Here is a 24,857-nt window from a genome sequence, read left to right as displayed (position 1 = left end):
TTTTTGCATACACCATTTTCACTTAGAATTCAGAACTTCATTTTCTAGCATTCAGCTGTACTAATGTTTGTTGTTGGAAACCTGACAGAATCCTTGGTGTTAACTTTGATTTTGACTTTAACAAGCTAAAAATGTGAGCTATTGACCTCATTCAACTATCTACGTATCCAAACGATTAAGTACTCAAATCCTGTGCTACTATGTCTTTCCACCAAAACTATGCCTTTCTTGGAGCTTATTATCTGAATTTACTATATTATCACACTTCAAATTCCACTCCTCCAAAACAAATGTACATGATAGCATTGAGATTCCATGAAGATACTTCAATATTTTCGCAAAAAATAAGCTCTTAATTTTATGGTGTCTGCAAATAATAACAATAAATAAAATATGGAGATTGGCCGAGGTAATGGAGAAGATAGAGAATGAAGAGCGATGGAGAAGAGACCTTAGAAAAGAAAACAAAGGAAAAAAAACACGTAAGTTTATTTGTGTTGTTCCTACATGACATCATTTTAAAAGAGTAAATAAATGTGGTAGACAACTTTAATTAGATCTGTTAGATTCAGAAGATCTAGTGGCTAGCAAATTGAGTTAAAAACTCCTGAGTCCCTAGAACCGGCCCCAACAGTATATACCTCCATTAATGACGATCACTGTTTTGAGTTGATCTATAATAGCCATTAGAATATGAAAATATCCCGAATATCCATCGCAGAAACTGATTAATTCGAAACCAGCTGTTCGATCAACCAACTCATTTATCCTTGGCATCAGATAATGATCTTTGGGACATTTCTTATTTACATCGGTAAAGTCGACGTAAATTCGAACTCAACCATCCTTCTTGGGCACTTCAACTATGTTCGCCACTCATTGAGAATGATCCACTTCTCTAATTATGCCATTATTTAGCATCTTTTGTATTTCAGCTTGCACCGCTTTTTCCTACATTGGTCTAACTTTTCGATGGACCGGAGTTGCATTTTCTTCCATATTCAGCTTGTGTGAACAAATAACTGGATCGATACCGGTAAGGTCTGACATCGACCATGCAAAAACATCCTGATTCTCTTTCAAGAAAAACATTAATTCATTTCTTATGGTCCTAGTCATTTATGTACCAATGAACGTATAACACTCCCTTTCTCCTATACTAATATCAACTTTTTCCACCACCTCAATTGTTTTTCTTTCCCAGGGTTCTTCATTTTGCTTTAGCTCTTGTGTGAACTTTACCTACTCATGTATCTGCATATCAGTGTCAGTAGGTAAAGTTTGGTGTAACTGCTACTTAGAGCTTTCCAAGATGCCCACAGTGTCTTGGCTTTTTCACTTCATCATCCCCTTTATAGTGATGAAATTACACTTTTCTGACTCCGACTGATCCCTAATGATTTCGTGCAAGCCATACACTGTGGGAAATCTGATTACCTGGTACAATGTACTTGGGACATCACACATATAGTGTATCTACTTTCTACCAAGTATGGTATTGTGATCGGAGTGATGTTTTATGACCACGAACTTCGTCATCACTGTCTGAGGTCCTGCATGAACTGGCAATTTTATCTCTCCAACAGGCTGGTAGAGCTTCCGTTAAACCCAAACATACTGAATTGTGGTGGCTTTAAATGAGTCTCATCGAGACCGATGCCTGTGAACACTTTCTAGAATAAAATGTTCATAGAACTACCACAATCCACCAGTATCTTTTGCACATCATATCCAGAGATATACAAATTGATTAATAATGCATTATCATGCGGCAACATCACCTTAGATAGGTAGTCTGGTACGAACATAATTGCTCCTGGAATGCTAGCCGATACCAGACTCTGATTTACTGGAATAGGATAGACATTGACCTTGAGCACTTCTTTTACCGTTGAAATCTTTCTTATTTTATCTTTCATGATTTTTTTTGTGGTATTTCCCCTTTGTAGATCATATTTATTACTCCAAGTATGGTTGCAGTTTCTGCGGGTCTGACATCAGCCCAGAACTCTCGCAACTTCCCATCTTTCATCAGCCTATCAATTTCTTTTAATAACTGCAAGTATCTGTTTATCTCATGATTCTCAATCTTGTGGAATTGACAATAAGGCTTGCCCTTCATCTCCCTGAGAGTGTATTTTGGCCATATCACAAAATCTTCTTTCACGATCCTCCTTAATATATCTTCCGGTGTGGTATTAATGGCGATAAAATTACTGGGATCTAGCTCTTCTTTCAGTGTCCTCTCATATTTTCTTCTTTGTTGTGGTTGATTATCCCGATTTGTATAATGCTCCTGAGGTCTTTTGTTATCTGACCTCGAGGAGTCTCGACTCTCGTGTCGATCTCCATTATCTTTGTCCCTCTTTCCTATCTCTGACACTTGCAATACAGTTTGCACAGTGGCTACATTTATCCCCTCTTCCACTCTAATATCTCTGTTAGCTTTGTCATACAACTCTTGTAGACTTTTAACTTCCTTTCGTAAAAGATATTTGTACATATATGATCCAGGTATCACACCTGTTTGGAAAGCCATGACAGCTGTCATTTCAGACTCGTCAAGCCTCTCGACCGATTGAGTTTTGGCCTTGAATCTCACTGAGAAATCCTTCAAAGATTTTTTTCCCTTGTTTCAATTGGAATATGACCGACACCTATTTTGGCTTCACCCTCTGATGACCATAGTTGGTGAGGAATCTTTTTTCGATTTCATGAAAACACGAAATGGTCCCCTTGGGAATTATACAGAACCACTTCAGTGCTTTGCCTTTAAGGCTTGAAGAAAATGATCGACATAGTAAGGAATCCCTATACTCTATTTCGTGATATATCGAGAACTGGTGTCGATAGCTAAAAAGATGGTCCATGGGGTCAGTGGTCCCATCATACTGGGTGAACTTTGGATTCTTGAATTTGGGGTAATGACACCCTCTCTACTTCCTTTTTCAACGGGTTTCTACTTACTTCGTTTGCCAATTTACGAATCGAAGCTGATACCTTTTCCAGGAGCTGGTCCCCAAATTGCCTTTGCATCATCTCCTGTACCATTTCCTTCGTGATTGGTGCTTTTATCTCTTCCTCTTGCACCACCTTAGGTGTCGATTTCGCTATTGATTGCACCTCTTCGAGGTGGCTTTTTCTCACTTCCTCGAGATGGGTTTTCCTCACCACTGGAGTGCCTGAACTCGACTCCTCGCCATCTTTCTCATACATAGCTTCTACTACACGCTTCTCATTCTCTTCTCTCACAGCTTTGTTTTCAGCCATTAAAACTTTGTTTTACTTTTCCAATTCTTCAAACTTTCTCAACAAGGCTTTTAAAGACACCTCTTCTTCATGTAACTCTTCTACTTCTTCCACCAATCTACTTACCGATCGCCTTGTTCTGCGTTCCTCATTCTTGGATGCTGCTTGAGAAGTACTTCCTTCATTAATTATCATCGTTTTACTTGCTGTAGCATGCTTTGGAGGCATCTTGACAAGAAAATGAACACTTCACTGATCTCACAAAATTTCCTTGAACACAACCAATTATTCTTTATCTTTAGCGTCTACCAATGGATTCTATCTTCAAAGAAAAAGAAACGAAACAACTTTTCTTGTCTTTGAATCACGGACAGTGCCAATGTAGTGATCAAAGTTCTTCTTCTAAGTTCAGTTATGGATTGAATAGGTTTGGATTGAATTGAGAATAAAAAAGAAGTAAAACTTAAGCTTTTGTATTCATTAGTAATGGCGGTTACAAAGTTGCTCAAACTCTCTCTCTCTCTCTCTCTCTTGCTCTGGTTTTCCAAGTTTTTCTGGAATGAATCGAATGAATTTTTCTTTCTCTTTCCAGTCTTTATATAGTGTTCTAGTTGTAGTCTTGCCCAATCACTTCCTGATACATGTCTATTCTCTTCTTCATCACTTTTTTTCCCGCTTGAACCTGCAACATACGAACACTAACCATAGACATTTCGAGTTAGTTTTGATATTACGGGCTGAAATATCAGCCTAACGATATTTGCCCACAACAAATAGGACTCAAACAATCCAAACTGTAGTATATACTGATATTTGAAATTCCACTGACTTATGAACCAGAAATTGGTTTGATAAGGAAATAAAATCTATCAGTAAAAAGTATGATGAAAGAGAAAATTATCGCCTATTAAAGATATCACTTTAATATTGGCGCCAATTGTTAACAAGAATTGTCCACAAAATCATTGGGAGTTTTAAGAATTCTAGATTGGTTACATTCAGCTATATCGTAAAGTGCTACCGCAAACAACAAACTACACAAATCACTGCAAAATAAGCATAATAACGACAAATTAAATAAATGGAAAACCATATCCCTATTTTCACATTGCAAGAATATATAGAGAAATGGTATCCACTGCCAACAATAATAATTAGAAGACTAAACCGGTAGAGGTGCTTTTATACGAAAATAGACATACAAGAAAGAAGCAAATATAACCATTAGAAACCACTTCCATCTTGAGAATGACAAAGGTCAACAACCTCTTTCGAGGTATAGGCAGATTGCTCCACTACCCAAGCATGTCTTATTCTATCAGTTTATAAGCATAATAGAAGGCAGAAGATAAAGTATAACCTGCAACTCAAAAACCTACAACCTGGGCATATTTGCATTGTAGCCCTATAATATTAAAGTAGAATGCAAAGTATAACCTGTTTGGAAAGCACAATGACAAGCACCTCTGCTGAGCACTTAAACATTTACAACATACGATGAGTTACAAAATTTACTGGGTAAGGATTTAAGACATTTTAGACAAAACACATCTTGCTATTTTGCCCAACCTCCAAACCAAACAATTGAAATTCTTGTAGGTGTTCACTTGTGTAGAGAATTATAAATGCCAAATAATAAACAATCTTAATAGTAGATGGTGACCAATCCTTTAACCTATAGTAATTTTTCTAACTCAGTGTTTGGCCTCTCCCATTAGCTTATATCTCAAGCTTTGCTTCTCTATCTCCTGTCTAATGTTAGTCACTACCAACTACATTTCGATAACTTTAGTCAATGCCCAATGCAATTATATATATTATCTTTGGAAACATAACACCTCCCGCTTCACCCATGACATAACAGGGGAAGAAAAAAAATACCTCTGTATAATGGCAGCAGCACAAGCGTACAATAACTGCATAACAACAAGTTGCACACCCTGCCAGGAAAATCAAATCTAATTATATTTTTTAAAAGAAATTTGAACTGAACAAAAGAAAGAGCCCACATCGAAAGAGAAAACAAATTTAATAGCCATGGTGATATTGCAGCATCCAGCTAACCAATTCAGCTTCAATTGTATGTTTAATCCAAATAATCTTTTATCAATACAAGAAAGCCTCCCTTGTTTTACAACTGCCTAAACTTGTTTCATATACAGAGGGTTCAATTAGCACCACAATAACATTCCATAATCAACAAAAGCAAGTTGCTACATAGTTGGAAAATCACGTATCTAATGTTATCCATTCATGTTTCTTGGAATGAAATATGATGACTATAAACTTACAAGCTTATTTTGCTTACTATTATTAATGTTTGTGAAAACTGTTGTGGACAACGATACCAATCGATCCCCACTACTAAGATAACTTGCTCTTGGACCAACTACAATTTCCAGACAAAAAATCTAAACTTTTACTATAACTAACCTAGCATGCCCAACTCTTTAAACAACTAACACAAACAAATAATAATGCAAAGAAAATATAAATCATACCACCACACAAAGAAGTAACATGGTTCGGCCAATGATGCCTACTTCCACAAGAGCTAATCCTTTTATAAGTGTGGGAAAGAAGATTACAATCACTCCTCTCAAGTTTCCCCACCTTACTAGATCACTCCTCTCTCCTTACAAGCTTTTCTCTTTACAAGGGTTCTCTCTCAATTTTGATAGCTCTCAAAATTGGGTTTCAATTCGTGACTTAGGTTTTCCAAAACCTTACTTCTAGTTTTTATAGTAATCCACAATTTTGTGGTTATTGTAGAAAATAGAAACTGCAAATTTAGACATGAGCACGGGCGCGCTCTCGGTAAGGCAAAATCGAGCGCGCGCGCGCCCTCTGATTTTTCCTCAAACCAAAAGTCTAGTAACTTTGTTTCATGAGAGGCTGAAAAAAAACTATCTTCTTTTTTCACTGTAAGGGCGCGAGCGCGCCTTGAGCAAGGCTAATCTGAGCGCACGCACGCTCAGACCTCTTCACACGAACAATACTGCTATCTCTCCTCTTCCTAATTCTCATGTGAGGGGGATAACTCCAACAATCTCTCCCTCCCGAACAGTGAGGGAGGATATCTCTATGCAATTTCCAAATTAACAGGAGGAGTGTGCTACCATTTCGGCAGTAGCACAACAAACATCAAACTTACCTTTCGGTAAGACTTTGGTTTGAGCACAACAAACAACAAACATCAAACTTACCTATAGCACAACATGAGTTATACCTCATGTGAGGGATAACTCCAACAATCGACCCATTCTTGTTAGTATGGATTTTCTCAATACACAAATGCTTGTCTTCAAGAACTTATCTAATACAATGATAACGCACATGTATGTGCTTGGATCTAGAATGAAAACTCGGATTCTTGCTAAAATGGATGGCACTTTGACTGTCACATAGAACTACAAACTATTTTTGTTTTATCCCTAGTTCATCGAAGAACCTCTTCATCCATAGCATCTCTTTGCAACACTCAGTGGCTGCAATATACTCGGCTTCTGTAGTGGAGAGGGCAACACACTTTTGCAAGATTGCTAAGAAATTGCTCCCCATGCAAAAGTAAATAGATAACTGGAGGTGGATTTCATAGAGTCAACATCACCTGCCATGTCTGCATTAGTGTAGCCTTTAAGCAAGGTCTTACTTCCACCAAAACATAAACACACTTCAGAAGTTCCTTTAAGATATCTTAATATCCACTTAACACCTTCCCAATACTTTTTACCCGGATTTGATAGAAAATGACTTACAACACCAACGACGAAAGCAATATCTGGTATTGTACACACCATTGCATACATCAAGCTGCCCACTGTGAATGCATAATGAATCTTTTCCATTTGACTCTGCTCATGCTCACCCTTTGGACACATATCTTTGGTGATGCGAAACTAGCCACCAAGCGAACAACTGACTGGCTTCGCTTGATCCATGTTGAATCTCTTCAACACCTTCTTAATGTAGCTTTCTTGAGAAAGCCACAACTTCCCATTTTTCTGTCACGAGTGATCCGTATACCAAGTATCTACTTTGCTTTACCCAAAACTTTCATCTCAAAGGACTTACGAACTCAAGTCTTTCTTCAATTGGATATCTTGTTGATGTTCTGGCCAACTATCAACATATCATCCACATACAACAAGAGCACTATGAAATCCCCATCTGGAAATTTCTGAACAAACACACAATGATCGGAAGTGGACTTCATGTAGCCATGCTTCACCATAAAAGAATCAAACTTTATGTACCACTATCTCGGTGCATGCTTCAACCCATACAAACTCTTTATCAGCTTGCATACTAGGTGCTCTTTGCTTTTGACCTCAAACCTCTCTGGTTGGTCTATGTAGACATCTTCTTCAAGGTCTCTCAGAAGAAAAGCTGTCTTGACATCTAGTTGCTCAACCTCTAGGTTCATACTTGCGGTCAGACCCAATACCACCCTGATAGGAGTCATCTTACCTACAGGAGAGAAAATTTCATCAAAGTTAATACCTTTCCTCTGACCGAATCCCTTCACAACAAAGCGAGCTTTGTGCCTTGGGTGTGGGTTACTCTCTAAGAAGAGCCCAAAAATATAGTTTTAAACCCTTAACAATAATACTTTTAGACTAATTATGCGAGTAATAAATAAGAGTTAATGCTGATTACATGATTTTATGTATTTCAGCCATTGAAGTCAATTATGTACAGAAATGTGCCACTTTGGCGAGATAAAGGAGCAAGGGTTGGTTGCTAAGGAGTTCTGTGATTAAAGGCCAAGATTTTAAAAAAAGCCTTTGTAAAGCCCGGTCAAAAGCTAAAAAGTCAAAGGCAGCGCGGGCAGAAACAACACACAAAAGTCAGCAGAACTTCCAAAGACCGTACCTTTGGACTCAGGCCTCGGAATTGGGCGTACCTTATGTCAAAACGACCGGATCAGAAAGAGCTTTCAAATGGTCCAAATCTTGACCCAATAAAAGGAGCAAAAATGGATGAAAAACCTACTAAAGTCAGATCCAGCTGAAAAGTGCCCTGTGGACGGAAGAGATTGGGTTTTGGGCTCGATTTTCCGGCTCAAAACATGGCTCCTCAGCCCATGCACGAAAATGTGGATCTGGTCTCCTCTATTTCAAGACACAAGACTTAGCTCTTAAGAAAATACTTAGGTTAGATAGAAGGTAGCCATTAGAGAGAGTTTTTAGATCTAGTTTCATGCTTTTAATTAGTTTTCATACCTTGTTTTAATTTAGATTATTGAATCATTGCTTTATTATTCATTAGATCAATAAAATAGTTAGTTCTTCATAATTTCAGTTTTGATTTATTTAAGTACTTAGATCTAATTTTGATTCTTAGTTGTTAATCATTTCTTAGTTGTTCATTTAGATTTGAATTATTGTTTAGTTCAATTTGGTAAAGTTAGAACCTTTATATGATGTCTTGTTCAATTTCATTGGGAAATGATAGTTTTATGAATCAAGGCTAAACCTCCATTAGAGGCGGTTGAAGAAGCCTTGATGAAGCTTGATTGTGTTAATGTAGAATAGTCATGATTTTCTATTCCATTTTAGAAAATGATTAGTTCACCATGAGAATGGGTTTGATTGTTTCACATGCTAGATGTTAGTTGGTAGAGATTACAATGAACAACTAGGGATTAGAATTACCAATTTGATATACAAAAACATTGAAATTTGGATCACGACGAATATTTGTTAAATGATTAAGTCGAGTTAAGGTGGAATCAATCCCCCCTAATTCCTTATCATATAGTCAATTTAGCATTTTCCGTAGTTTGAATTAGCGTATCTTGTTATTTGAATTTACATTGTAGTATAAATTCCCACCATTACTCTCACTAACTTTGGATAGACTTGCAATATTAGAAAAGATTGAATGCTAAAGAACTAGGAGTGGAACGAATATTTTACTCCACTCTATTTCGATAGATTCGAGAGTATAATAAATCTTTAATAAATAGTCTTCGTATAGTTTTAGTTTTACTTCCGTTTGAATTTCATCATTTATTCGTGAGTAGAATTTATCATTTTTACATTTATCACTCTCCTCATGCTTGACTTTATAGATCCACTTATTCTTGAGAATTTTTCTTCCTTTTGGTTTCTCAACTAAGTCATAAGTGTAATTCTTATGCAAAGAATCCATATCATCATGCATGGTCTTCAACCACTTCTCTTTGTCTGTACCTTCAAGAGCCTCTTGATAGTACATAGGTTCTCCACCATCAGATAGTAAAACATACGTATGTGGTGGATACCTGGTTGAAGCTTGTCTGTTTCTATCGGACCTCCTTGCCCCATATTCTTGTGCCTCAGGAGGATGCACTTCTGCTTGCTTAGGTGGTGGTTCATGCACTTCATCTGCATCTTCTATATCAATAGGTTCTATCCCATCATGAGCAATAAGATCATCATCATGAGCTTCAAACCCATAGTTCTCTGCATTCTCAATACCTTTTGCACGTTCCACAGTAGGAGCTTATGGTTCTGAATCAACAAGATAATTAGTGAAAGCTTCTAGCTTCTCACCATCCTCAAAGTCTACTATGGTTTGGTCTTCCAAGAACATAACATCTCGACTTCAGATTACCTTCTTATTAATCAGATCATAGAGTTTGTAGCCAAACTTCTCATCCCCATAACCCAGAAAAATGCACTACTTGGCTTTGTCATCAAGCTTGGATCCCTCATCCTTGGGAATATAAACAAATGTCGTGCACCCAAATACCCTCAAGTATCCATAATCAACATCTCTGCTTGACCATACTCTCTCTGGATAATCACTATTCAGAGGCTTTGATGGCGATAGGTTGATCACATGTATGGCTGTGCGCATTGCTTCTACCCAGTAATCCTTCTCGATAACTTAGAGTGAGACAACATGCATCTCATCCTCTCTACAATGGTACGATTCATCTTCTCGGCTATACCATTTTGTTATGGTGTCTTGGGAATGGTCTGCTCATGATGAATCCCATGACTCTTGCAATACTCTTCAAATGGCCTTATGTACTCACCCAAATTATCTGAGCGAATACACTTTAAAGGCTTCCATGTCTCTCTTTCCACCATGCTATGGAAAATCTTGAACATGCCAAGTACTTCATCCTTGGTCTTCAGACTATATGCCCATATCTTTCTTGATGCATCATCAATGAAAGTCAAGAAGTACAAAGCTCCCCCATGAGACTTTACTTTCATAGGACCACATAAGTCAGTGTGAACTAGCTCAAGGACATTATCCTTTCTGTGAGATGGGAATCTTTGGAAACACACCCTGTGTTGCTTTCCTACCAAACAGTGAGTACATCTATTTAAATGCGTACCTTTGATGTCTGGCAAGGTCTTTTGCTTGGCAATAACTTCCATGCCTTTTTCTCCCATATGGCATAGTCTCTTATGCCATAGCTCGGAGGTAGCTTCTTCTTCTGCCGCATTTACTTTTGCTTTACACAAACTAGCTTGTGTCTTGTAAAGAGAGCAAGTTTTCTTCCCTTTAGCTGCTATAATGGAACCTCTGCTCAGTTTCCATACCCCGTTACCAAAGGAGTTTAGAAAGCCATCATCATCATCTAACTTCCCAGTGGATTTTAAGCTTAGCAGAATGGCAGGGACATGTCTTACATCTTTGAGTGTCAAGGTGTAGCTGATATTGGTTTCTATATGAACATCCCCAATGCCTACAATCTTCGAGACGCTACTGTTACCCATTTTTACCTCACCAAATTCACCACAGCTGTAGGTAGTGAAGAATCCCCTGTGCGGTGTGACATGATAAGATGCTCTTGTATCTATCACCAACTCTGTATCCTGGCATGAGGTACTAAGACAGCACACACAACATTCTGACACAATTCCCACTAGACCATCGTCGACTAATACGATAGTATCTCTGCCTGTATTTCCATTCCTCTTTACCATGTCTCCATGTACATAGTTATTCTAATCCCTCTTCAGTGTTCTACACTCATACCTGAAGTGACCCTTGTGATAGGGTTATATACTAAAAGCATTACTTTTGTATTAACTCTAATTCTTTATATTTTGAATGAGAATCATATGGGCAAATGTTATGCATATTATATATGTTATTAGTTATATGCATGTGTCTAATACTTTATGTTGTAGATGATATGGTGTGAATACATAGAAGATCATATCATCAGTATCTTATAAAGTATAAGTAATCGTTCACAACCTAGATGGATTTGGACAAACTATTAGTATAGTTGTAGTATAATCTGGTATTAGTCTATCTTGACTATAGGATTACACTATTACACTTTGTGTGTATTTAACAGGACCAAGTGAGGTTGTTTATCTTTATACTGACTATGTAAGAGAACAAACGCCTTTGTTATTATGGATGCTTATCCTCCTAATCTGGATATAATAACAGGCACTTACGTGCATTGTACATTACTTTAAATCATCAATAAGTGAGATTCATTTGTGAATAAAAAAACTCGATGGGTTGGGTAATGACATTGTATGTAAGGTGTGCTGTTGATTATAGAAGGAATCCGTGTCCTGCAAGAAGTCGGGTTGATGATGTCCCCTTGAGGAGCTTAAAAAGATTGTCATATAAACCCTGCAGGTGGATTTATTCCGACATGACAATGAGGTTGAGTGGTACTACTCAAGGACATAAGAAGTTGATTAATGTAGTTGTCAGTAACTTGACTTAATCAATGGACATTCGATATCTTAAACACGGGGAAATCAACGAGCATATAATATGGAGCCCATAAACACTGACACGTAATTTGGGATTAGGGCGGTAGTGCAACAATGACCTTTAGTGGAATAAGCCATTTGTTGATGTACTTGGGCCGTGTGTTCTGGGCGAACATGGGAAGCCCAAGCCCGTCAGGAGGCCCAACCCTAATTTCTCCTCATGGTCCCTATTATAGCCTATAAATAGAATACTCTCTCGCTAGCCAAAATTCACTATTCACCTGGTTTAGAAAAAGAGGCAAGGAAAGATAGATCCAAAATTGGATCTAGATTTATGAGAAAGAAGGGGATTGGTAGACCGTTGTCCACACAACGTCCAATCTATTCTAAAGGAATACAACAGAAGATCAAAGGGTTGATTTTGGATTTCATAAATCTTGGATTCTCAGAGTTATCTAAACCAGATCTAAAAGGTATGTTCTCAATTGAAAATCGTGAGAACCCCATTGATTCCGTTGCGGGTGGGTTCTCGCGGTTTGTAAAAATATTCGTTCTGAAAATAACGGTTCCTACACCTTGATGGCACAATAGTAACATTGTCTTTCTGCCTTAGGAGTTCTAGTTTCACCCTTAGCTTTGCTTCTGTCATCACCTCTAGAATGAGATGGTTTACTGCTTTTACCTCTCCCCCGCTTCTCTGTGACAAGGATCTCTGAGTGAGAGGAGCTGCTTCTTGAACCCTTTCTTGTCTCCTCATTCAATAATGCCCTGATAGCCATCTCCATGGAAATAACTCCATCCTTAGTGGCTCCGTTAAGAGAAACTGCTAACGTCTCCCAATTGTTAGGTAGAGAGTTTAATAGGAACACAGCCTCAACTCCGTCACCCATACCAATCTTCATCAAGTGCAACTAATTGATGGTATTATGTACTTCATTAAGATGCTCAGACATTGAAGAACCTTCTTTGTACTTCGTGTTAGCAAACTTCTTAATGAGTAACACTTTGTTTCAGGCCGACTTCCTCTCATAAAGGTCTTCGAGTTTCTTCCATAAGCCAAAAGTAGTAGTTTCTTGGGATACATGGTAGTCAATCCATTGTCGAATGTACGATATTACTTTTTTGTCAAGCTTGCTCCACTAAGCCAAAGTAGTCGCTTTCGGTTTTACTCCCCCATTCTCAATGGGTTGTACCAAGTCCTTGCAATAGAGCAAGTCTTCCATCTTGGCTTTCCAAATATTGTAGTTAGCTCTATTCAGACTAGTCATGCGAGTGTTACAGAATGGTCCATCTCTACAAGCTATTTTAACTCAAACCTTCTCTCAGAAATTTTGTCAAACACCTTCTGAGCAAAATTTGGATAACAACCTAGATTAATCTAACCTGGCTCTGATACCACTCGTTGGGGACAACGATACCAATCAATCCCCACTACTAAGATAACTTGCTCTTGGATCAACTACAATCTCCAGACAAAAAATCTAAACTTTCACTACAACTAACCTAGCATGCTCAACTCTCTAAACAACTATCACAAACAAATAATAATGCAAAGAAAATATAAAGCATACCACAACACAAAGATGTAACATGGTTCAGCCAATGATGCCTACTTCCACAAGAGCTAATCATTTTATAAGTGTGGGAAGGAAGATTACAATCACTCCTCTCAAGTCTTTCCACCTTACTAGATCACTCCTCTCTCCTTACAAGTTTCTCTCTTTGCAAAGGTTCTCCTCAATTTTGATAGCTCTCAAAATTGGGTTTCAATTTGTGACTTAGGTTTTCCAAAACCTTACTTCTAGTTTTTATAGTAACCCACAATTTCGCGGTTACTGTAGAAAATAGAAACTGCAAATTTAGACATGAGCGTGGGCGCGCTTTCGGTAAGGCAAAATCGAACACGCGTGTGCCCTATGATTTTTCCTTAAACCAAAAGTCTAGTAACTTTGTCTCCTGAGAGGCTGAAAAAAAACTATCTTCTTTTTCATGGCAAGGGTGCGGGCGCGCCTTGAGCAAGGCCAATCTGAGCGCACGCACGCTCAGACCTCTTCACACGAACAATACTGCTTTCTCTTCTCTTCCTCATTCTCATGTGAGGGATAACTCCAACAAAAACTTATTTGACTAATTTAGAATTATAGAATTAATATATGTGATTTGTTATAAGTTTTTTGTTGACCCAAACTCCCCCCCTAGATAAAAATCCTGGCTCCGCCCCTGCTATAAAGGTTTTCATTTCGATCTTTGCCATTGTTTTTAAAGTAAGAGATGGCCTGGGCTTTGAGAGATTTCCATTAATGGGTGATTTTGAATTGCAGAAAGTGTTTTCAGTTGATGTTCATTATCGGAATCTCCGACTGGAATTTCGATAACGTGAGATTCTTTCAATTGTTCCATTGTGAGAAACAAGGAGATTCAAACAAGTAAAGAATAGAAGTAGTAAAATGAATGAAGTGAGCAAGAGAAAGAGAGCAATTAACGAGTGGAGTGAATTCTTCGATCCCCACAGACGGACGACGCCATTGTTATGTCCTAAAAATCTCTGTGTCTCTTTTCTCTTCCCTCCTTCTATTCACTCATCTTCTTCTTTTTATACTACTGAGCACGGGTCCACTTGGAGGCCCAATATCCCAATCCTCATATTTCGGACCTATGGGCCTCATAGGCCTAAATAAGCATAACAGTTCCTATTCCATGTGTTTATACACAAATGGCAAATTCTTTTTACCAATTTATGATTACCAAACATGCAAATCTTAGACTGATGCAATGCATATATAAGCTATTGTTAGAGCAAGTTCAATAGGCCGGAGTGCTATATTGGTCGTTAAAAGCAATATAACACTCCAAACCAAAATTAAAAAGGTGTCAATGGGGCTTTGGTTGGTGTGATAAACATGGCTAAATTTGAAAGTTTGTTTAGCAGTTTTTACAATTTAAGTGAAGGATGACGACAATCTTTGTGTCATTTGAACTTTGAGTTTTGTTTGTGCCATAATTACATAGTAATGGATGGACGCCATAATTTTTGCCGTCTGTAATGTTTTAGCAAGTCAAAATTGAATTATTGCATTGAAATGACTTTCCCTGCTAAAAATGCGAAGGGATAGATAAGTGTTAACATACTGATGTGGCATCTGCCGGGTATATATAAAGGATAAAACTACAACACATGGCCCAACACAAAAAAAACTTGCGAAGTTGGCTGTGATTGGCTACTCAGAATAAAATAAGACTAAAACACTAAAAAGGGCAATGTACTATTTGAAGTTGACCAATTGAAACAATCACTACACCAAAACAGGATATTAGTAACGTTCACTTTTTTTCATTAGTAACATTTTTTAAGCGTAAGAGAGTTCCTCTCACTTTAATACCGTGAGCAATTATAAAAAACTGTTACAATGATTTTCCATTAAAATTGAATTAATTTATAATATTTTGTTTTAATTTTCTTACGAAAACTTATGCGCTGCCAAACCGTGAACATTAAAAAAACACACAAAAAAAAATTAGAAATTTGGGAAATAGAGGGAAACTTCTAAAAACTTGCGCTCTCTTTGAGTTTCACGTATCACACTCTTTAATTATGGAAACAAACTATCTTTATATCTCTCAAATTTCTTTCAATCTCTCTCAAATCTGTTTCGTTCTTAAGTTGTTTGCTGCAGCCGCTTGTAAGTATGCCTTCCCCTTCCTCTTCCTTTCAATTACGTAGGGTTTGGTAATTAACTTCTCTCTCTCTTTCTTCAGTTGGATTAATTCTTTAGAGATTTTCTCGGTTTGTGTCCAAGTTCGATTTAGTTGCTGCAAAAGGTACGATTTTTTATTTTCATTTGTGCGTGCTGTGCTCTCTATCTTTTAGTCTGATTGTTTTTCTTTGCAAAGGGATGATTTTTGGGTTACAGTATTGAATTCCTCCAATGGTTTGCTCCTGTGTCAAAACCTTTCCTCTGAATTTCATGTTCACTACAACATCTGCAATCCGGTCATGCAAAAAGACCAAAAACTCCCTCCAATTCTCCCCGTAGTAGATGCTCGACCACCTCACTATTTTATTGTTCAAGGCTTCGCATTCGAGCCTTCTTCAAGTCCTCCTTACCTCATTGTGGCTGATCCTCAAGTTTGTTAATGAGATTGGAAAATAAAATTGTCTCTTACCATTTAGAAAGTGCAGAGGTTAAAGAGCTTCAAGAACTCAAGGAAGAATCTGCATATTTTTGTTCTTATCAACTGCCAAGATCATCACCACCTTCAATTCCAGGTCAAAAGTACTTTAAAGCAATCTTCGGAGATTCTTTATAATGGTGATAGATACTTGACATTCAATATTGTTTGATGTTTGTTACTTGGTTTTCAATTCATGCATTCTCTTGGGCAATTTAATTGTGGATTGTACTCGGGATTTGTCTAACATTATTCATGCATTCTCTTGGCTGATTTTTGTAATATGTTAGTAGAGTCACTAGTTAAACACTGAACAGTATCCTAGTGAGAACATTATTATTGTCTGAGTCGGTTATTGTAGACGTCATGTTCTTTCGATGGTCATGAATTAGTTCATCTTCGACAACCGAAATTGGTTACGAGAATAGACACATTTGGTTTAGAAGAATATCAAAATTGTTTTTTAGTTAGCAAACACTCACGCTTGGCAACTGATTTTGCAAAAGAAAAGCAATTTTTTTTTTATACAGTTAGCTTATTCTAGAATGTGAAGTTCAATTTGGATTTAATTTGAACTCCTAATTCTGGGAAAATGTTTTTTTCCCATGGGGACCCCGAAGCCACACATCCAATCTTGTTGTCAATAATTTGGTGAATGGTGAAGGGACATCCACGGCTCAATCTACAGCAGTTCACAGTGCTGCAGTGACCAATTTCACGAGCAACTCGTGGAGCTTTAAGGGTAATGAAGTTGGTGGCAGTTCCGTGAAATGCCACGTGACTTTGGTCAGGTCAGGTTTCACAATCCATGAAAAATCATTTCTCCGGTGAGCTCGAGATAGCTCAGCAGGGTGATAGGCAGTATGTGGAACTTAGAAACTCCAGGGGCTATGGGTCTTCCACTCGTCAGGCGCACTGGTCTCTTTAAAGGCTATTGGCTGCTCGGGATATATATCTCCTTATCCTAAGGGTGCTTCTCCCATGCATGAATTTGAACTCTATCCTAGTTTATTTTCTGCGAACTTGGCATTACCCACTATCTTTTGAACTTAGTGTGAACTCCTAATTTGTGGGTTGTTTCTAGTTGCTTAGATGGATAATTAAGCAGCTAGCCTTGCTTTTTGGACAGTATAACTGTCATTTAGGTGTTTAGATAGTTGTTTTCGGTTGAAAAGTAAAATGCATGTGTAGTTTCAGGACCAAAATCCTTATGCATCTGGTTATTAATCTAAACTTTTAAAATCTATTAATTAGCAAACTAATGTATCTTAGTTGAAAGGCGAAATGATTATGGAGGCATTTGATCCTTTTCTTTTGCCAACTACACAGTGAAATAACACCATATTTTGGAATGAATCTATATTTTCTCACCATCTAGAATGATGTATCTGCTTTGGTTCTTGCTTCTGGTGTGGTAGATGGTTTTATGTTGCTATGCATTAAGGACTTGCGTTTGGTTGGTATGTATTGATAGATTTATAAAGAAAGGGGAGTGTGAAACAGAACGAATGTTGCTAGATTTATTTCAAGTTGGGGAAGGGTAGTTAGGGTATTAAGTAAAATATTGACGTTGGTGTGATGGGGAGAAAACAGAACAGGGGTTTATGTCTAAGGAATCATAAAATGGGGGGTTTAGTCTAAACATGTATATAAAATGGGGGGTTTAGTCTAATTAACCCATGAAAGAATGATTAGATACAATTATACAAAGGAATATTGATCTCTCTTTCGAAATTGGAACCATATCATGATGTGCAATGAAAAGGACACTTATCTGTTTTAACTGTATAAGATTGTTCAAACTTGTTTATGTATAAAAAAAAAACAGAACTATCACATTAAAACGTAAGAAATCCCTAACATGCCATGAGCCCAAAGCCCACATCATACTTGCCACAAAAATGCAACCCCTTAAAACACATCCAAAAAAGATTGGAAATATACAATATAAAATTCAAAGCCCATTAGAAACTCACGCAAATAATTTTGTAACCAAGAAAAATGCAAATTACATAACAATCAGGCATAAAAAATAATTGTTTTTGGGTGTTGTTAGTTCTCTGTTTCAGTTTGTTGGTTTAATCAAGCATGTAATGGGTATGCTCTATTAGTACTATTCAATATATGAATACTATGCTATTTGAACTTTTCTTTTGAGTCTCTGGATTGTTTGTGGAAATGCATCTTTGTGGTTATTATCTGTTTACATGTTATTATCGTTGTTTTATCTCTATGGTTTTTTTTCAAGTAAAATGATTGTGGTAAGTAAACTAATTGATGGTGTTAAAACTGACTTTGAGAGATCTTTTCTTACATGTCATTATTTGGACAAATATCTTGTCGTCATTGTCACCAGTGAACTCGAGTGTTTGTATTTTTCTTTAGTGTTTCCTTGTCAAATTTGTTATGGTGGCTGGATTGAAATATTGAGTATACTTACCTTAGTGATTTGATACTTTGCCGATATTTCTACCGAAAAAAAATGATACTCTGCTATTACCTATACTAGACTTGCATATTGAAGGAACTCCCTGATTTGGTATAATGAAGTTAACTAAATAGTTGTGTCTGTATATGTCATATTTGTCATATTGCAAGCTTGAAGTCACTTCCATCCTTTTGCCTCTAAACTATTTTGCGTAGATTTTATTTTATTCTAAACGGTGTAGTGTAAGGAGTTATTTTGCAGTATGTCTCAACCAATTCCAAAGGATTGGATGAATGAAATTGACAGATTTGGGATTGTATACAAGCAAGGGGGTGTCCGATTTTATTCAATTTGCTAGTGACAAGGATCCTACATCGACCACGTGTCCTTGCCCTTGTAATAAGTCTTTGAAATAGGAAAAGGTTTCCGTTTGATATAGTGAGAAAACATTTGATTTTGCATGGTATAGAATCAACATACCGTGTATGGGTTTTACATGGTGAGAACCCATATAAGGATCGAATGGTAGACCAAGATGTAGAAGAAAACGATGAGGCTGAAGGACTCAGAATGGGGAATCTTGTCGACGTTGCTTATGGCATGCATGAAGGGCTAGCAGGTGATTTGAATGGAGGCGATGAAAGTGAGGGTGGAGATTTGGAACCACCATATGTTCTTGAACCAGATTTGGGTAAGAGGTATAATGAATATAAACAAAAAGCAGAAGAAAAAGTATACCCTTCATGCGAGGCTCCTATAACAACTCTCTCTACAGTGGTGGACCTACAAAACTTGAAGAAGCAATATAATTGGTCAGGAAACAGTGTGACCGCGCTCTTGTCCATGTTAAGAAAATGGTTGCCGGAAGGAAACACGTTGCCTTTAAAGTATCCTGTGATGAAGGCAATGTTAAAAGATTTGGGAATGAAAGCCAAGTGTATAGATGCATGCGAAAACAACTGTATGTTATATTGGAAGATTGAAGCTGACTTAACGGTATGTCCTCAATGTGAAACACCTAGATACAAAGTGAAGGAGGGGAAAACGGGGAAGAAAGAAACAAAAGAGGCGAGAAAAGTATTGAGACATTTTCCTTTGATTCCAAGACTAAAGAGGTTGTACACAATACCATGGATAGCGCGTGAAATGACATGGCACGATAGAGCGACACCTTCTTGGAATTATATACGACACCCAATCGATTCACTTCAGTGGAAGACATGTAAAAATGACTGGACAGACTTTGCTAAGGAAGGGCATAATGTTTGGCTTGGGATTGCAACTGATGGATTCAATCCACGTAGAGTTCAATCCACTGGTTATAGTTGTTGGCCTGTTTACATAGTTCCTTATAATCTCCCTCCGTCTTTGTGCATGAAATCTGAGTTCCATATGATGTCATTATTAATACCAGGGCCGAAGGCACCGAGTCAAAACATTGATGTATTTCTTCAACCACTAGTTGATGAGTTACAACAGTTATGGAAAGAAGGGGTGGCACTTATGACATGTACAAAAGAGAGCACTTTACTTTGAGGGCTATGTTGATGTGGGGATTCATGATTTACCCGTGTATGGTAACTTATCGGTACGTGTAACACATGGTTACAAAGCTTGTCCTATTTGTGGTGATGAAACTCCCGCCTATGCATCTTGGGAATGCAAGGAAGATCGTTTATACAAATTCTTGGATGTTTCTTAAATCGATCACCCATTTAGGCAGGGCAAGTACTTAGGACTTAAGACAAAAGAGTTAACCCCCTCCACCAAGGTTAAAGGGAGAAGTAATTGAGAAAATGCTAAGTCGTGTCCATTATGTACCTGGTAAAGTATTAAAAGGTGTCAAACGGAGTGTAGATGATGTGGATGTGGTTGCTATTGGGGATGATGAAGATTATGAAGATTATGAAGTTACTGAAGCATGGTATAAGAGGTCTATTCTCTTTGAACTGGAATATTGGCCGAAACATAAGATTCAACATGTTATTGATGTGATGCACGATGAGAAGAATGTGGCAGAACATATAATAAATGCGATTCTTGACAAGAAAGAGAAAATAAAGGATACAGTACAGGCGCGAGAGGATTTGAAGAAAATGGGGATTCATAGTGGTCAGTGGATGCAAACAGACCCAATCACAGGGAGATCTATTAAACCAAAGGCTCCATTTGTCTTGAATAAAGATGAGAAACTTGACTTTTGCACAATTTTGAAGAACTTGAAGCTTCCTTCAGGTTTTTCGTCGAATTTAAAAAATGTTGTCACTCTGAGTCCTCCTGGTTTGCTTACAATGAAATCACACGACTATCACGTGATTATGTGTTACTTGCTTCCAATTTTGCTTCAACACGCTTTTCCAAAACACCGTGATTTGCGTAGAGCTATTCACCAGATTAGCTTATTCTTTAATCTCCTATGTTCGAAAGTCTTAATCCGAAAGGAAATCCAAGTTGCCAAATACATGGTAGCAGAGGCATTGTGTGTGCTGGAAAAGTATTTTCCAACCGCTTTTTTTGATATCAGCATCCACCTCTTGGTGCATTTGGCTGATGAAGGGTTGATTTGTGGACCCGTGTATCCTAGATGGATGTTTCCATTTGAACGGTATGTACAATTTTACCTTTATTTCATATTTAAAGGCAATTATCATCAAAACTACTAAGTACAATTTTGGATTTGTTTATTTTAATAGGGTAATGAAGGAGTGTAAATATATTCCGAGCAATAAACGCTATGTTGAAGGCTCCATTGCGGAGTCCTATATTGTTTCGAATCTCATTAGGTATGCTATGGAGTACATGCCAAATTCACGGGATGGAAATCACAAAGCTACTCGTGAGGTGTTTCTAGATGAAGATGGAGAGTATTGTGATGAGGGGCCTATACTTGAGGGTAAAACTGTGACCCTAGGCAAGGAACAATGGATACAAATCCGTAGATGGGTTCTTTTTCGACTAGACGTTGAAAAGCTTGATGAACATTATAGGTTTGATTTCTTTTTTGACACATTTGACTTGAAATTACTAGTCTAGAAAGATGTAATAAATAGTCATGTCAAACTGCATAAACAAATTGCAGTGAGTATCGTGCCTTGCAAGCAAGTGCACGTGGTAGAAGAAAAGGGATAGCAAAGACAGAAGTGGAGATGCAGACTGAGTTCATTGTGTGGTTATATGACAAGGTATTGTTTTCTTATATTCATGTATTTAGTGTACTAGGATATTACAATTTGTACTTTTAACTTTCTAATTGTGTTTTTTTTTTTCACTTCACAGTTGTTGGCTGAAAAAGACACAAATTGTGACTTATGGCGATTTGTCCAAGGACCATTGTTCAAAGCTAAAACGTATAAAAAGTATCGTGTTAATGGTTTTGTGTTCTTTACTAGGTCGCATGATGAAACAGTTGCCTCACAAGACAGTGGTGTTTGCATGAATGCAATCACTACATTTACATAAAGTAGGAAGGACAAAAATCCCATTGATGCATCGACTAAGTGGTATGGGGTTATCGAACAGATAATAAAGCTGGACTATACGACCTTCCAGCATGTTGTCTTTTACTGCAATTGGGTGAAGGTGGAGGACAAGACCAATGGTTGTAAACTTTGTCCAGATTCTAATTTGGTGATGGTTAATCTCAATAGGCTAAAGAGTGTTGATCAGTATATTGATGAGCCGGCGATTCTTGCTTCCGAGGCTAGTCAAGTATTTTACTCAAAGGATTTGAGAAATCCTAATTGGTGGGTAGTGATAAATTCACCTAGGCGATTGACAAGTCGAGTTGATGAACTAGATGCACCAACCGACTTCCAATCTATTCTTGAGGACCAACCTAATTTTCAGCCTTTGATGCAAAGTCTAACTTGATTGTAATAGTTATATTATCATATTTTTAAGATTCTTAGATATTTTTAAGATTCTTAGTTGCATGCGAACTTCTCATTTTCTACTTTTTTCTATTTTGAAGTTTGTTTGTGCAATTAGGTGAGAGTTATGTTTTTTTATTATCAAGAGTGGTCTTTATAAATGTATACTTTTGAACTTTGTCATTTTTTTTTGTGGTATCCTAGTTTTACCTCTCTGTTCTAACAATTTTTTTTTTCATATTAGGTTATTTAATAATGTCATCAGGTCAATCACAACATACTGCTTCCCAGCCTTCGAGTTCAGTCCCACTTCCATCTCATAATTTAACTTCCGATTCACATACATCTCAGCCTTCGGAAGCCTCACCAACGATTACCAAGTTACCTATAGAGTTCAATGGGGATGGCGTCGCTGTGGGTCCTAACCATGCCAAATGGAATACCCAGGTTGGAGTTTATGTTCGAGCTCGTATTCCAATTCATTACAAAGATTGGAGAAAAGTAGATGGAAGCTTCAAGGATAATGTCTGGAACAAATTAATGGTATGGTTTACATGTACTTTAATTTCAATTATAGCATCCATTATTCTTGATAATTAGTATGTTTTTCCAATCCTATATCTACATGTTGTCCATCTCTATGTGTGGAAATTTACTTAATATGAAATGAACAAACATCACTTTGTTCATGTAGGAAGAATTTGAGCCTAATGTTCCCCAAGCAACGGCACGCCGAGAAGTTGAAAAGGACTTTTCCCAAAAGTTCAGATCATCAAAGTATGCCTTTAGGAAAGAGATTTTGCGTAAGTGCAGGAGCGTGGAAGAAGCTATTGCAGCATGCCCAGATGGCAAGGATCCAAATCATTGGGCTGCGTTTGTCAGAAATGAAAGTACCGTTGAAGTGAGAGCTAGAAACGCAAAGAATGTTGAGAATGCCAAAAGGAATATATATCGACATACTAATGGGCGGGGCACATATGCCCATAAATTGGATAAAATGGTAGGTGTCTATTCTTGTACTAACATTTTCTTATCACCTTATGCTAACAACTATTAAGGATTTTTTTTGTAGGATAAAGAAGATCCTAGTAGAAAACATGGACGGGTAGATAGTTGGAAAAAAGGACATGAGCGTCGTGATGGAACTATATTAGCGAGCGCTCAAACCCATTATGTAAGTTCTAATAACATTGAAGCTTGAACTTACTTGTGTGTTGGTATTGTATATAAACTATGTTGCATACTTGCATACCATTCTCATAATTTATGCATGTATTACTCATATAGGAACAAGTGGATGCTTCTAATAAAAGAAGAAAAGAAGCAAGTGCGGGTGGTGAGGGTAGTGTAATGGAAGTAGACTTCGATAATGATGAGTTGTCTGAAGTTTTTGGGCCTGACAAAGGGAGTAGAACTCGTGGAATCAGCTCCAACAAGTCTAAGAAGCAATTGCAACGTACAGGTATTGCCAAGGCATTATTGCAGCAAGCAAGCTCTTCATCCATTCGAGTTGAAGTGGGGAAATGAATGAGATGAAGTCTTCCTTATCTAATGTCATGGGTGTTAAAGGTGAGTTTGCAGTTTGCACTTGTGCTTTCTTGCTTACAATTTCATTATGTATGACCAATTGTTACTATAAAATTGTCGGGATGTACTTAAAAGGCTGTTAAAAACAATGGAACATCAACTACTCAACAACCGTGCGGCCTAACACCAGAAACTGAAGTCGGTTCCAGTTCTGTGTTCGTCACTCGACTCAACAAAACTTGATGAATATGTTTGCAAATTTGAATCCTCCTTCTGGGACGCTTTGGTTCTTCACCAAATGTATCCTTATTAGATAGGGATGGTGTAGTGGTTGCTAAGGGGTATGTCATGACGAGACAATTTGGAGATTGCAATGGCGTAAAAGTTCTCACAGTGAAAAAAAAGGTCTACATAGAGGAAGTCTTGGTTGGTGATGCTCTTGTTTACGATGGGCCCCAAGATGGAGTTAGATTTTTGGATGGCTTTAGTCTTTGGAGGTCCTTTAATTTGGCTCGGTCAAGGATGCAGTTTTCTTAATAAGTTGTTTGGGATACGCAAACTTTCTGAACTTGGGATTTTTTAGTATGGTTTGGTTTCTTTATGTTTTGAATGCCGTTTGTTTTTTGTTTAATATGGATGTCATAGTGACTTGACAAACTTATGGTCTTTTTTTGGTATGGATGAGTATTTACTTTAATATGTTCGTACTATATCTATTTATTAAATTTGATTGCAGTGTATGTATGCTTGTTTGCTTAGCAGGTTGAAGAAAGTCCTAACCCATTTTTAACTCTGCCTGTGCAAATTAATATAATTGGTTTGCATTGCCGGTCCCAAGCCCGGATAAAGGAGGAGGGAGGATGGTGGAGCCTTGGAATGTTTTCCAATTGAACGTTGGGATTCTCGAACTAAAGGTGTGTACTAGTC

At 37.5% G+C, this 24,857-nt stretch overlaps 2 protein-coding genes across 2 annotated transcripts; both read left to right on the top strand.

Annotated features, from left to right (window-relative positions):
• Positions 1–19,056: 19,056 nt before the first annotated feature.
• On the top strand, positions 19,057–20,070 carry LOC147524501 (uncharacterized). Its single transcript, XM_086575157.1, has one exon. The coding sequence runs from the start codon at positions 19,057–19,059 to the stop codon at positions 20,068–20,070; it is 1,014 nt and encodes a 337-aa protein (XP_086431283.1).
• A 2,587-nt stretch (positions 20,071–22,657) lies between these two features.
• On the top strand, positions 22,658–23,930 carry LOC147524500 (uncharacterized). The gene is made up of 4 exons (XM_086575146.1): positions 22,658–22,946; positions 23,098–23,403; positions 23,476–23,577; positions 23,691–23,930. Exons 1-4 carry the CDS (start codon positions 22,659–22,661, stop codon positions 23,928–23,930), a joined length of 936 nt encoding a protein of 311 aa, XP_086431272.1. The 5' UTR covers position 22,658.
• The last annotated feature ends 927 nt before the right edge of the window (positions 23,931–24,857 follow it).

This window comes from Coptis chinensis, chromosome 1 (genome assembly GCF_015680905.1).
Source record: "Coptis chinensis isolate HL-2020 chromosome 1, ASM1568090v1, whole genome shotgun sequence".
NCBI classification, from domain to species: Eukaryota; Viridiplantae; Streptophyta; class Magnoliopsida; order Ranunculales; family Ranunculaceae; genus Coptis; species Coptis chinensis.
The sequence above is the reverse complement of the archived record's forward strand: the minus strand, read 5'-3'. Positions and strand labels throughout refer to the sequence as shown.

What these genes read in the sequence shown, in the direction of transcription:
- LOC147524501 (XM_086575157.1), top strand. Translation starts at nt 19,057, where the DNA reads ATGGTAGACCAAGATGTAGAAGAAAACGATGAGGCTGAAGGACTCAGA.
- LOC147524500 (XM_086575146.1), top strand. Translation starts at nt 22,659, where the DNA reads ATGTCATCAGGTCAATCACAACATACTGCTTCCCAGCCTTCGAGTTCA. An exon ending in CCCATAAATTGGATAAAATG is followed by an intron (nt 23,404 to 23,475) that starts GTAGGTGTCTAT and finishes TTTTTTTTGTAG; the next exon opens with GATAAAGAAGATCCTAGTAG. An exon ending in CGAGCGCTCAAACCCATTAT is followed by an intron (nt 23,578 to 23,690) that starts GTAAGTTCTAAT and finishes TTACTCATATAG; the next exon opens with GAACAAGTGGATGCTTCTAA.